The sequence below is a fragment of the Cariama cristata genome, unplaced genomic scaffold, assembly GCF_000690535.1.
Source record: "Cariama cristata isolate BGI_N322 unplaced genomic scaffold, ASM69053v1 scaffold2177, whole genome shotgun sequence".
NCBI lineage: Eukaryota > Metazoa > Chordata > Aves > Cariamiformes > Cariamidae > Cariama > Cariama cristata.
In genome coordinates, this window is record NW_009628187.1 from 121732 (window position 1) to 133365 (window position 11634).

The following is an 11634-nucleotide window of genomic DNA, read 5'->3' on the forward strand; positions in this document are numbered from 1 at the left end:
GACTTTTGTAGATGCAAAGTAGCTCCAAGTTGTACTGTGGTCATTCACTCTGTTCTCTTTCTGTGGGAAATTCTCACTAAACCCCTTTTCCAATCTGAGATTAATGATCAAATCAAAGTGATTATTGATTCCAGGTCACTTTTTTCCACGTCTATATCTTTAACATTTCATCTCAGTCAGTTTTTCCAGATACTACTTGGCCTACTAGTCATTCCAGAAATTGCCTCCTTTTCTCATAAATGCAACATAATTCCCTTTCTATTCTACTACTACATTTGATCCTTTTCTGATACTTGCTTGCTTTAATGTTTGATTTATTTAAACTTTATAATCAAGGGTAACTGTTACTGATTTATGCAGAGAGGTTGTCTTAAAAGGCACCAAACAGACAAAATGTGAGACCTTGTGACTGTGTCTATACTCGTAAATAAATGGGGATAGGTGAAGCCATTTTTTGGCCTTAAAAGGAATTAGCAGGGCACCTTTCATGTTTATTCAACTAAACTATCCTCCCTCCTGAAATAACGTGTTCATAATGCCTATTAGGTGTCTCCCTTGCTTCTGCTGTCCCTTACACCAAGCCTGGGCTTTACCTGGGACAGCATTCTTGGCACAGAACAAAACCATGACAGGAAGCATGCTGACAAGTAATCCTAAAGTAGGTAGGGAAAAGGAAACCACCTCCAGGGATTCCTCCAGATTTTCCAAAGGTAAGGTGGTAAGCGAAGACATAGTGGAAGCATGAGCCTCAAGAGACAAAATGTTTAGGACATTGGTGGACTCCAAATAGCAGAGAGGTACAAATGATTTCTGAATAGGATATTCTGTCTTCTGGCTTGAAATCTCAAAGTTTTCATGCTCTTCACCAAAACTTTGTACTACCACAGACCTTGGAGATGTCTTTGTATTGACATACTGATTTAGCAGACAGTATGTAGAATCACACCTGTTGGTTTAGTCACTCCAAGTGGAGATTAACCCTCCCCTGTGCCTTGGTAGCAGAAAGCAGATCTCTGAGAAGATGCTGTGTATCCTGCATTCAGAACAGCACCAATATTGGATCAACAAGTAATATGAATATTACACCCTCCACTTTCATAATGATGTGCAGATTAGAAGGCGGCATTAAGGCATAAATGCCTGAACACAGCTATTAGATCTTTTTGGATAACTGTCAGTTAAATGTTTTTGTTAAGACAGCCCTTTGTGGGCAATATGATGAACCACAGTGTTAGGTACATTTAGTCCAAATAGATGCTATGTATATGACAGTGAACCCCTGAAATAAGGGATAAACGTCTGGCGTGTACCTCCATGAAAAATAAGTGCAGCGTATGTTTAGTTTGCTATATAAGGTACTGTTAAGGCACTGTAGCATCATTATTTTTTACATAAAAATATTTTTGATTTTTTAAACCTCTAGTGCAAAACTATGAAGAAACAAGTTCTTGGATTTGGATTGTATTGATTATAGGGAAAAACAAGTACTGATAAACTGTTATTTTTCCTTTTTTTGTCCCTGATTCCATAAGTATGTCTTATTCTCTTGTACTTTTATCTTTATTTTCATTTTTCTCCATCTCTCTGTCTTTTACACTTACATACTCTTTCACAACACTTTTGTGTTGCTGCTGTTGTGTTTCTGGACAGAAGCTGTATTTTTCCTAGAAGTTAATAATATATGGCTAAAAATAATCTTCTAGGTAGATAGAGAATACGCACAATCCTAACATGCTACATGTATGTTGATATCTGTAACAATAACATCACCATCTATTTATATGTATAGACCAGTCTTTGTGCAAACATATTTGTGTCAACAGTAGGTAGCAGCCTTTTCATTTATCTGATTTGTAAACTTCTTCAGTAGAACTGTGGTGAAAACAGACAAAATCACAGTATATATAGCTTCCTGCTGCAACATGCTTTGAACAAGCTTTCACCATGTAATTTATTTTAATATTAAAAAACATTCAAAACATGGACTAAGTAACAGTGATGTGTTAATACTGATAAAGTTACCATATCGATAACAGAGTGATTCTATTCAGACTACGTGCTCTTCAAAATGTCCTTACAGAGACAGAACAGAGGTAACCAGTCTTACCTAGATGCTTATATTCTCTATAGAGTTTTATACACTCTTATTTGTCAAAAAGGCAATTTGATTGTTTCTGTTCTTATTCCACTACATGGGAATATACTGTCAAGGTAAGAGAAGGTATTCTAGTATACTTTATAGTATTTTAGTTGATATTTCATTTTGCTCTTCATGTTACTTGATTACTGACATTGAATCCAGGCTGATTCTAAGTCTGGAACATACCGGTTATTATTCCTGTCACTGTCGTTCTTTAAAAAATAATGTTCTGAGTCTGCTAAGACACTTCAGTTATGACCCTCTTCCCTCCCACCCAAAATAAAAGAGTTGGATATGTAGTAAGATCATCAGCTGTAGACGTAAGTTCTTGATTTAATATTCACATAATTGTACCAACAATGAAAATGTTACAAAGAAATATTCCTTCATATTTTTGCACTGTAGTGCAAAATTGTATCTTGCAATTTATTTTTCAACAAGTATACATTTATTTTAGCACTGTAAGATTTCCTAATACATAGTATGAAATTTCAGGATTGAGCCTTTAGGAAACATCCTAAAGGGCACAGCTCTATCTGTGATACTGGAAATTCAATTATCGTAATCTACAGGTACAAATCTCAAGATGGAATCTCTTTTTCAGAAGTTCTTCAATGATCACCGTAGTGTTATACAGACAAATATACAGGATTTTTTTGTATAGGCATATCTATGTATATGTGTGGGTGCGCATGTTTGCGCATACATGTATGTTAGTTTTCTGTTAGTTTGCTAAAAAATGTTGATTTTGAAGAATACAACGAATTAAGAACCAGTTTTTCATTTAGTTATGTATTCATTTATTTTTCAGTGAATATACTTGTAATCTCAGGAGATAATAAAAATGTAGTCCTGGAGGTCTGAATCCTAACTAACTGTACTCAGAAAAGCACTATTGTGCTGTGTTTATTTTCTTCATGGTTTTGTGTCTTGAATTAACACTGGACTCCTGAAAATTATCTTTCAGGAGCACAATTTCTCTGTAAGGAAAGTGGAATGTTTAAAGTTCTAGGATTGCAATTTCTTTCATTAACAAATTACCTAATTAATTTTGGCTTGATTTATTTACATTACTAAACATACTACATAGTATTCATCCTCATAAATAAAGCTGCTGAATGTTACTCTGTACAAGTAACCAGTACAGTCCTGGCTTAATTCTTGATTAAGTCAAGGCATGCTGTAGTCTCTCAAATCTGTTCTCTCTTAACTTTACTCATCCTCCCCCTTATGTTATCTTTTGAAACATGACTTTCACATTGGTGAGTGTATTGCTCAGTGCCTGTATGGATCATTTAGCCTCTTCCATATTAAAAAAAAATAAAATATGGGCAGTCCTGAAACATTTTACAGAAGTGCTGTAAACCAAAGGCATCTGGAGCATATTTCCCACCTGCCATCATCAATATCTGGTAAGAAACTCCCAATTAGCCTTTTATTTCAGCTAAGTGCAGTTACCTGAACATTGCTCTGTGGGTATATAAGGTTACGTTTTTAGACAGCATGATAATGATTATTCTTCTGAGACTAAGAAGAGGCAGAAGTTTAATTGATACTAAAAGTACAAAGCAGAGGCAATCCACACTTTATGGGCTTAAGCCTCAGAACAGAACAGTTTTTCTGATCTCGTCCACGAACCCTGTAACTTCTGTAGAACTTGGACATTTTTTTCCACTGCTTATTCGTTTTAAACTAGCTGATTATTTTGATAGCATTGCCTTTTCATATCACACTGAAGTGCTACCAGGGCAGTATATACAAAATGGGAGCAAATCCATCACCTCTAGTACAATACCTGTCTCACTGCTTTATCGCAGTACCAATACCCTGAGAAATCAAAATTCTTCACAGAACTGTACCAGTTTCACCAGATAAGCTTTAGAAAATACCCAAATTTGAAAAGTGAGTTTAATGTAATTCTCCATATTGTGTTAGAATCAGAAAGCTATGGGCATCACCAGGGGCAGTGTGATGACATTAAAATTTTTCAGAACATCTTTTTTTAATTACAGTTAGTAAAAATAAGGTCAAACAGTGTATTTCTAAAATAATTGTTGAAATAAAGAAGAGTATAGAGGTACTTCAGATTGTCCTTTTGTTGCTGACTTGCTTCATTTTAAATGCCTAAGGCTTCAGCAAATAATTCTTACATTTTTCTGCTCCTTAATGAAATTCATTCACACTACTGGCTGGCCATTTATACCCTTCAAATACTGCATGGCAGAATGCCAAGAACATACTGTTCAACTTCACTCTAATTGGTGTGATTTTGCATGCGGACAAGAAGTAAAATGAAGGCACAACATCCCTACGAAAATTAGAAGCATCAGTTTTGTATGAAATTTTGTGTGTCTCTGAACAGAGGGTGTTTTTACTAGGCCTTTGATAGCTGCCTTTTCTATGCTATAATTTAGATGTCTCTGTGTGCATTCTTTTTTTCAGTGCAAGCGTACAAGCTTTCGTGAACTTTCTAATAAATTCTGTATTGTGTATCACAATGATACGCTATGATGCGCAGATGTATTAATAGCCATCACAAAGGTGCTTTTCTAGCTTTAACAGGTTTTATCAGCATTTTCATTTCAATACCTGTTTCAAAAATGCAACATAAATATTCACCTCAGGCTGAAAGTTGATACATATGTATGTGAGCATAATGATGTTATAGTTATTACAATTATAATTAATTACTAACTACATCACTTTGTATTAATAAGTAAAATATAATCTCCATTATAATACCACTTCACTGGAGCTGAACATTTTCAATTCAAGTAGGTGTACTTTTTAACAAAACCTATCCAGTTAGTGTGCCATGTTAGGTCTTCTGCCTTCCCAGCAAATCCAGAACCACGTCGATTTCCCTATCTGTAAAACAAGAAACACCCTTTATGTATGTCTGTCTTTTTTGGTGTGTCTGAAAGATCATAATCTATAAAGTACATATCCACGCAAATTCTCCTGGCAGAAGTATTCATGCATCCTCTCATTCTTTCATACTTTCAGCTGGATATTGCCTTCCTGTGCCACTACGCACTCCTGAGAGTGGTGGCCTCTGTTATGAGATGAGCTTCCCTCCTTCTACTTAGACATACTGGAATCAAGCCGATCTCAGTAGTTCTGACCCACCTGCCCTTTCCTAGTCCACCTAATCACACATGTAATAAATCTTCTTTCTCACGCTCCTACTGTATGAAGGGATAAGATACAGATTTTCCACCGTGTTCCACATCATACTAAAAAAAAGCTCTTGCTGGCGCCATAAAAGCAAACAAGTAGTGCACACTTGACTGAGGGTGCGGTAATTCATATCAGTGCCTACAGGGAGGCAGAGCCAAATTACAACTCATCAGTCATAGTTGCTAAGTGAATGGAGAGAGTATGTTTGAAACAGCTATTAAAATATTTAGAACTATAACAGTGTAAATTTACATAAATAATCCTGACACTTACGTGCACTCACCCTCCATTAAGCAGAAATGCTCTCAGCAGTTGGGGAAGGCTAATCTATTGCACAACTTCTTTGCCGATTTATGGAAACTTGTCCATCATTACTGTTTATGTTGAGTCCTCTGGGCTCAATCCATCACCTCTTACCTTTTGCACATAGGATTCACTTTTAAATTGTTATCTTAAAAGCTTTTCAAACAATAACAACTTTTTTTTTTACATTGAGATACAGGAAAGTATGTTTAAAAGATTTCAGGAGAAAAACTTGCCCTGAAGAAACAAATGCTTGTTTTTTTCTGGCTGATCCTATATCAGAGCTATTACCTTGGATACTTGACATTCACATCTACTGTCAACAATTTCACATAACCAGGAACACAGACTTACTGAACAAATCTTTCATCAGTACTTTCAGACTCCAGTCTTTTTTCATTTATGTAGAGGCAGAAATCAAAAACCTGAGAGATCTGTTCATGTCACATACATTCATCCATCACATCGCACTGCTGTTCACTTTTTTCCCCTTTCACTAGCTGTGATGACATGCAGCATGGTCTTTTCTGTTTTCTCTTTTCTAGATGGAATGGGCCGAGTCCTTGCTCAAGATGTATATGCAAAAGATAATCTACCACCATTTCCAGCGTCAGTAAAAGACGGCTATGCTGTCAGAGGTAAACACTCACTTCATAGACATGCAGTATAGTGTCTGTAAGACCACTTTATAACATGTTAGTTCACCTATTTTGGATCCAGCAATGGTTATTTTGGTTGAGAGTTTATTCAGATCATTGGTGAAGTCACAGTTACATAGAATGCAACTGTCTTGAAGGAAGACCATAAAGTTGAATTCAGATCTTTTAAGTGGATATCTATGTACATGAGCAAATGCACATCCATGTGTGCTCATAGACAGGCACTTGTGTTGCTAGTGAGTTTCTTGGAAACATAAAGAGTTCAGGAGCGTAACAGAACATCTGTTTCTGAATGACAGATTCTTCTTCTATTCCTCTGTTGTTGATTTAATCAGCAATTTCATATATATCTGTTACTTTGTTGAACTGTCACAGATCCAGCTTCCTATTTGTGAATTATTGTATAATTGCATTACAGAATTTTCAAAAATACATATCAGAACATACTCTTACAGAGGCACCTCAAAAGAAAATCTCATTTTTCCTTTGAAAATATTGCAGTTGCTGTATATTAATAAGATTAGTAGTGTGACTTTACAGAGCAAGCAGTGAGTGCTTTCCCAGGAGACCTGCATCCATCCTCTGCTTTGCCACTAGGTGCTGCATGATTTTGAGCAAGTTGCTTCTCTGTGCATCAGTTTTTCCCTTTGTAAAGTAAGACTAATGTTGCTGACCTCAGATATCTATGGAGGAAAATTAAAATGTATATGATTGAACATTATACTAGTAGTGATTTCATTGTAGTAGGGGTTGAATCATCGTAACACCTTGTTGAAATTTGGGCACAATAGCCAACTTTCTTCTAGGGACATTAAAGTATCTTTTTTGTCACTGGTACCTGAAACAATGGAAGGCAACTGTCCATGAAACTGTCTGCAAACCCAGGCAATGGATGTAGTCCAGTAGCTTCCCCATGGTTTTGATAAAAAAAATAAATTCCAGGTCTACAAGATGAGTTTGGCTGCAGCTGTCTGTTATTTATGTGTGTGAGAGACAGGCAGACCAAAATGACCAGTAATAGTGGCAAGGGAGTGCAGACGTAGCCAGAGAAATACAGATAATATAACACTGAGAAAAGCTGAGAGGGGAAGCTCTGAGTAGAATGCTGGCTGACAAGGGCCTTGGGATCAAGCAAATGCTGTCTTGCCACCTGATTGCTACAAGATAGGGGAAGGCATAAATACAATCTCAGTAAATACGCAGAATAAGCAAAATTATCATGAAAGCTGTCTTCAACAACTTCTGTCAGAATCAACACACAAGACCCTAATTTTGGTGGTGGATTCAAATAGAGTAACAGTAAGGTACTTGAACGCATCCAGAGGAGGGCAACAAAGCTGGTGAAAGGGCTGGAAGGAAAGTCCTGTGAGGAGCAGCTAAGGGCTTCAGGTTTGTCTAGCTTGGAGAAAAGGAGGCTGAGGGGCAAACTCATTGCTCTCTACAGCTTCCTGAGGAGGGAAAGTGGAGAGGGAGGTGCTGAGCTCTTCTCCTGTGTATCCGGTGACAGGGTGGGTGGGAATGGTTCAAAGCTGTTCCAGAGGAGGTTTGGACTGGACATTAGGAAACATTTCTTTACCAAGAGGGTGGTCAAACACTGGAACAGGCTTCCTAGAGAGGTAGTCAATGCCCCAAGCCTGTCAGTGTTTGAGAAGCATTTGGACAATGCCCTTAATAATATGCTTTAACTTTTGGTCAGCCCTGAAGTGGTCAGGCAGTTGAACTAGATGATCCTTGTAGGTCCCTTCCAACTGAAATGATTCTATTCTATTCTATTCTTACTGTTCTTGTAGACCTGTTATCTCAGGATATGAGAAACAAAGCTTGTAGGCAGAAATAATATTTACTACATTAACAGATATTTTTTACAAAAAAATTAAGTATTAGCTTTCAGTCACGCAAACCTGTCTGCTCAAAACCTTGTCCGTTTTTTTCAAGCTGTGTCAGTTGTACATCACCTATAAACTTTGTCTCTATGTCATTATTAATAGGGGAATTGAATCTAATTCAGTAGCATTTTATCAGGTTTAAAATAATTTAACTGTTATGGATTTTTTTTTTCTTCTTTTGCTGGATCATACCAGTGCATTTTTTTCAGTGAAGGTCTGACAACTGTATTCAGTAGTATTATATGCATTATTCAAAGACAAGTAGTTGCAGAGTCCTTTTCCACTTTCTTATTTTAGAGTTTGTTCTAAAGCTCATACATTAGGCTGTTTGATAGGCTTTTAAAGTTAAGTTAATCATTAATCTTCAAACATGACTAAGTACCATAGATCAGCATCTGCAGAGTTGCAGCTGATGTGTGAGTACAAATGTGATAAATCATTATACAGACTGAATGGGCATCCTTCCTGAAAGCAATTCTTTTCAATACAGTAAGGTTATTTAGCTCTGTGTTCAGGGATTTTGAAATAAAACAGAAGGTATTAAGATAAAGGTTATCACTGATTAGACTTCATCTCTGGGAAATCAACTCTTGACAGTTACAAATTGAAAATTAATAAAAAGACATATTTAAGTGTGATCATATGGACCCAGTTTGTCTGAACGCTCTTGCCAGCATGCGTGCTAATCGTGGACAGGCAGAGCTGCTTGTGCTCCATATATGCTTTACACCATGGTAGAGCCTATAATACCACTAATGGAACTTGCTGAAAGATCTTTGAGGCAAGCAGAAGCTTACATTTCATTAGTAACGGTGCCTTTGTTGTCCCTGTAAAAATACAGATTTGACTAAATTGGAAGTCCAAACTTTCAATTTGTTAAATCAATGATCTCTGGCTTTTAATTTTCAGAATGGCTTTGGTGAAAGGTATAAGGTGACTAGTGCAGTGCTACCTCCTAAAATTACAAAAAGGAACAGAACCCAGACTTCTAATGTGGCAGTCCAAGTTGCGTTATCTTAGCCCTATTGCTCTTCAGAAAATGGCAAACCTATATGGTCATCCACACAGTCTGTAACCACTTGTCCACATTTTCCTCCAAAGGCAGAGATAGAATCTAGAAATGTCAATATTCCATTGCTGTCTAGAAAAAAGATACATAATACACTTATAAAATATGCAATTCCCATGTGTTAGTTTCACATACAAAAAGGTTTGCTCATGATGGACATTTTTATAAAAATAATCTCATGAAACCTCTTAAATCTTTGTTATTAATGTAATTCCACCTAATCTTTCACTTGATCTCATATTGCCCAGAAATTTTCAGTTAAAAGTACTATAGAACCTGTAATTTTCAAAATAATAAACACAAAAGGATCTAAAATGTAAAATGGTTGCAAAACTTCTATAACCTTTGTCATGCTGACAGTGAAGAACTGAATCTTAGATCATTCTTTGGCTCTCCTGTTCTTGATTTCTAATGCTGTCATTTGTTTTGGTTCAGCCCTTACCATTTGTATTGTCCATCTTAACAGCTGCTGATGGACCAGGAGATCGATTCATCATAGGGGAATCCCAGGCTGGTGAGCAGGTGAGCACAATTTCTTTTCTCTCTTTTTTTTTTTTTTTAAATGTATTTTTCTTTTGTAAGATACTGCTTTCTATTTTTGCAAGCCTTACTAGTGCTCCAAAACTCAGTATTCTTGGAGGTGGCATGAAGTAGGACACAGCTGTACCTAGCCTCCTGCTATGTGCCTTGGGACATGATTTCAGAAAGTGAGGTTGTACAGTTACATAAGGAGTTAACAGGGATATCCCAAAATACTTCAGAGCATTGTGCTGACATGCCCGATAGGAGTGCATACGGTAGTGTTCTGCCCTAGTACAATGTTAGAGGACATAAGGTTTCTAGTGGCATTAGAATTCATAAACAGAGAAAAGCAAGGTTTAACCTCTTCTTGCTGACAGATTTTAAAAGGGACATCAGCCCAATAACTTTTTCCACAAACTTCTTGCATATTTCACACTGGTACCTGCAAAACAGAGTGTAAGAATTTTGTATGAAGCCTTTAAAGGTAGGTAACGATCAGAACAATCTTGAGAAAGCCTGGCAGCAGCCTAGTTTGCAGCATTGTCCTTTTCTGTTTGTTAAATCAAAAGAGTGTTTGTGCACCCTAGCAGATACGTGGATTGAGTTTAAGAGCAAGCTGAGGCAGCAGCCATTCATGAGCTGCTGTGCTGTATAATTATTCATGAATGGACACTATTTGGGATTTGTTCTCAACCTCAAGAGTACATTTTGATAAAGTTCCTGTACTAATACTGGGGTGATAGGAAAAAAATCAGATGCATTCAACCACTTTTTTTATTCTGTCACTTTAATTGTACCTGCTACCTTCTTTTCAGGAGAGCATGGGTTAATCCAAAACGTTTCTCCAGCTATTTCAAGTCCCGGTTTATAATTCTGTGTATTGTATGTGAAATGATGCAGAAATTGAATACGTAACAGGCAAAACAAAGCATTGATCGGTTTTAATGAGGATTTTGCAATGTCGCCATTTTGACTGCTGAACAAAAAAATCTCAAATAAAATAGATGCATTTCAAAAGTTGTTTCAGGTTTTAGAAGTATTGGCAGTTGCAGGATTGTTCCATTTTTTTGAACACTTGCCTGCCCATGGGAAGTAGTGAATGAATTCCTTGTTTTGTTTTGCTTGCATGCATGGCTTTTTCTTTACCTGTTAAACTGTCTTTATCTCAACCCACGAGTTTTCTCACTTTTACTCTTCTGATTCTCTTCCCCATCCCACTGGGGGGAAATGAGTGAGTGGCTGGGTGGTGCTTAGTTGTCAGCTGGGTTTAAACCACGACATCCTGTCATCAATATTATCATTTTGCTAGTTAAAGAATATCACAGCACAATGGTGCTTAAAAACAGTACTGCTGAAGTTGTGTCTAATGGAGAGGACTGCCCACAGGTCTAAAGGGTTTCAGTGTCCTGATCAGTTCAGGAGGTTTGTACAAAGGATAAAAGGGCAACTGGGAGCTTGCTTCCCTCCTACGAAATTCAAGAGCTCACAAATGTCTCTCTGCAGGGACAGTCTGTCCTCTCAGATTAATGGGAATGGGAAACCTCTCTGGCAAGGAACAAAAATTGGGTGGGAGGAGGCACACAGAGAGAGAATAGTTCTGGAAATACCAGTAGTGAGTTAGAAAAATGAGGCTGTTGACCTCTGAATAATTGGTCAAAGTTTTTTTCTTGGGTCAACACGTCTTCATGTTCATCTCCTTCCCAAGAAATTATTTATAGCCTTGGAAGGCTCCTCAGTCTCATTTCACCCTTCAGTCACTCTCAGCAGCAACATTCTGCTTTTCATGTTACAGACCAATTAACAGAATGATTCACAGTAGGGAGTCCAAAATAGATTTAGATTTGGCTCCTCCTTGAGGGAAAAACATCTACTAAA

General features: G+C 37.1%; 1 protein-coding gene across 1 annotated transcript in view; it reads left to right on the top strand.

Annotated features, from left to right (window-relative positions):
* The window catches only part of GPHN (gephyrin), a gene marked incomplete at its 5' end in the record, with an annotated part of 146055 nt that overhangs the window by 94968 nt on the left and 39453 nt on the right, over nt 1-11634 (top strand). Inside the window, 2 exons of the mRNA XM_009704689.1 lie at nt 6169-6261; nt 9704-9759. Of these exons, the coding sequence (XP_009702991.1) occupies nt 6169-6261; nt 9704-9759 (149 nt within the window). The remainder of the gene's footprint in view (nt 1-6168; nt 6262-9703; nt 9760-11634) is intronic.